General features: G+C 54.8%; 1 protein-coding gene across 2 annotated transcripts in view; it reads left to right on the top strand.

Annotated features, from left to right (window-relative positions):
* Window positions 1-1,712: 1,712 nt before the first annotated feature.
* HDAC2 (histone deacetylase 2) overlaps window positions 1,713-2,204 on the top strand; it is a 39,833-nt gene continuing 39,341 nt past the window's right edge. For both annotated transcript variants that reach the window (XM_018559377.1, XM_018559378.1), the window contains exon 1: window positions 1,713-1,997. In XM_018559377.1, the coding sequence (XP_018414879.1) occupies window positions 1,946-1,997 (52 nt within the window). In that variant the 5' untranslated portion in view covers window positions 1,713-1,945. The remainder of the gene's footprint in view (window positions 1,998-2,204) is intronic.

Consider the following 2,204-nt stretch of genomic DNA (forward strand, 5'->3'; position numbering starts at 1 on the left):
CGGCGGCCGCAGCGGGAGCAGCGTGTGACGTGTGGCTCAGGCCGCATGTGGAGCCCGTAACAGCCCGAACAGGCAAATCAATCGATAGCCAACGAATCGACGATCGAAAACGTTGCCAACGTTTTCAATCGTCGATTTTAATCGACTAAATCGATTAACTGTTGCAGCTCTAGCGGGGTCTGACCAGGGCTGCAACAGGGTCTTAGGAGCTTGTGTGGGGTTGGACCAGGGCACTGAGCAAGCTCAGCAGAACTGTGCACGGTCTCAGAAGCATGTGCGTTCTCTGACCAGGACTATGCGGGGTCTGACCAGAGCTGTGCAGGGTCTCAGGAGGATGTTCAGCGTCTCACCAGGGCTGCATGTGGGTCTCACCAGGGCTGCATGTGGTCCTCTCACCAGGGCTGCAAGAGGGTCTAACCAGGGCTACATTCGGGACTCACCATGGCTATGTGTGGCATCCCACCAGGGCTGCATTCAGGTCTCACCAGGGCTGCATTCGGGACTCACCATGACTTCAAGCGGGTCTCACCAGAGCTGCCTGCAGGTTTAACCAGGGCTGCGTTTGAGTCTCACAAGGGCTGCGTTTTGGTGTCACCAGGGCTGCATTTGGGTCTCATCAGGGCTGTGTTCGGGTGCAACCAGGGCTGCATTTGGGTCTCAACAGGGCTGTGTGCGGCGTCTCACGCGCCACCTGCAAGTTTAACCCGGGTTGCGGATCCCACCATGGCTGCATGGGGGCGGCGTAAAGGAGATGTGTGGGCCAGTGCTGTAAAAGACAGCTGCCGTAGGTCCCTAGCAGGCTGCCCTAAGGTCCCCACCAAGTGTGCCTGTTTAAAAATGTAAAGTGCCAGTATCATCGCTTAGTATCAGGGCATTTTCACGAGTACTTGTGAAAATTTCCAGTATCGGCACCATTACCAGTATCGGTGCATCCCTAGTGGATACTAGACCAGTCATCTTGCACAAGGACAGAGCGGCAGTGAACAGTCTTTATTACACAGAAGCAATGTTTAATGCTGGATTACTGCACAGATCTGGAAGAAATACACAAAGCACACCAAGTCTGACACAAGGAAGAATACACATGGCTCTTTTATTTAAATATCTGCTTATCCCAGAGCTCAGCTTTAAACATTTTTCAAGGCTAAACAGCTTCTTTTTTTTTTTTACGTGCGGAGGCCCTTGGACTTCATAGTCAATTGAATTTAAAGGGTGAACTCAGCCTTTAACAAGTTCATTCAACTTATTCATAAGCCCACCACGTATCATGGTGGCCTCCTACTTTTTGTGCCCTGTCTCCCTCACTCACACTGCACAGCAACACATGACCATGACCACAAGCCAGTCTCATCATGTGGGAGGTACCGGCGTTTCAGTAAGCCAGTAGGAAGCTGGGGCTGCGCCATCCGCTCGGTATTGGGGGGGAGGCGAACCGGGCCGTTCAGTAGAAATCTCCAAATGACCTGGAATACAGAGCGCGCTGGCACACAGCTTTCCCTGCCACGTTCCCCGTACCAGTTTCGCTTGGTATCTCCCAAGCGGCTGCGCGCACATTGCTTTACCCTAGTGTGGTTGATGTTTTGAGGCGGTTCTACCACGCCCACTTTGTGAAGAACTCCCGCCCTCCCCGTGGTATGTTTGCTGTAACTCCGCCCTTAGGACCGCCTCTCACGGATCTCTGGCTACCAAGCTCCGTAGCTCTTCTCTGCACCAAGTCAAAGAGCCCGCCCACTCCATCTTCAGCACCGCCCGCTCAACCTCACCTGGCCCCTCCCATCTCTGTCTGCACCGTGTCTGTATGTGTGTGTGTCTATGCGCGCACCCGGCCGAGCGGGAAATTTCCATTGATCGCCGAATAACGGGTAGCGGTGGGTGTTATTAGTGTGTGCCGGGGGAATCCGGTGTGTCCCGAGTACTGCGAGGACCCTGTGTGAGCGACATCTCTATGGCGTACAGTCAGGGGGGCGGCAAGAAGAAGGTCTGCTACTATTATGATGGTAAGAAGAGAGCACGGTGTCGGGGGGCAGCACCGGCTGAGGGAGGGAGGGGGGCCTGGCTGCTTATTATCGGGCCTGGCTGAGTGATCGTTGGCTTGGTGCACCCCGTTCTCCCCATCAGGGCTTTGTCTGGTCTGGATGTGCACTACAGGTGACAGGCAGGTTGTGTAGAGGGAGGCTGGGCCCCAACTCGGAGGCCGATGGCCA

The sequence above is a fragment of the Nanorana parkeri genome, unplaced genomic scaffold (assembly GCF_000935625.1).
Source record: "Nanorana parkeri isolate BGI_ZX_2015 unplaced genomic scaffold, ASM93562v1 scaffold390, whole genome shotgun sequence".
Taxonomy (NCBI): domain Eukaryota; kingdom Metazoa; phylum Chordata; class Amphibia; order Anura; family Dicroglossidae; genus Nanorana; species Nanorana parkeri.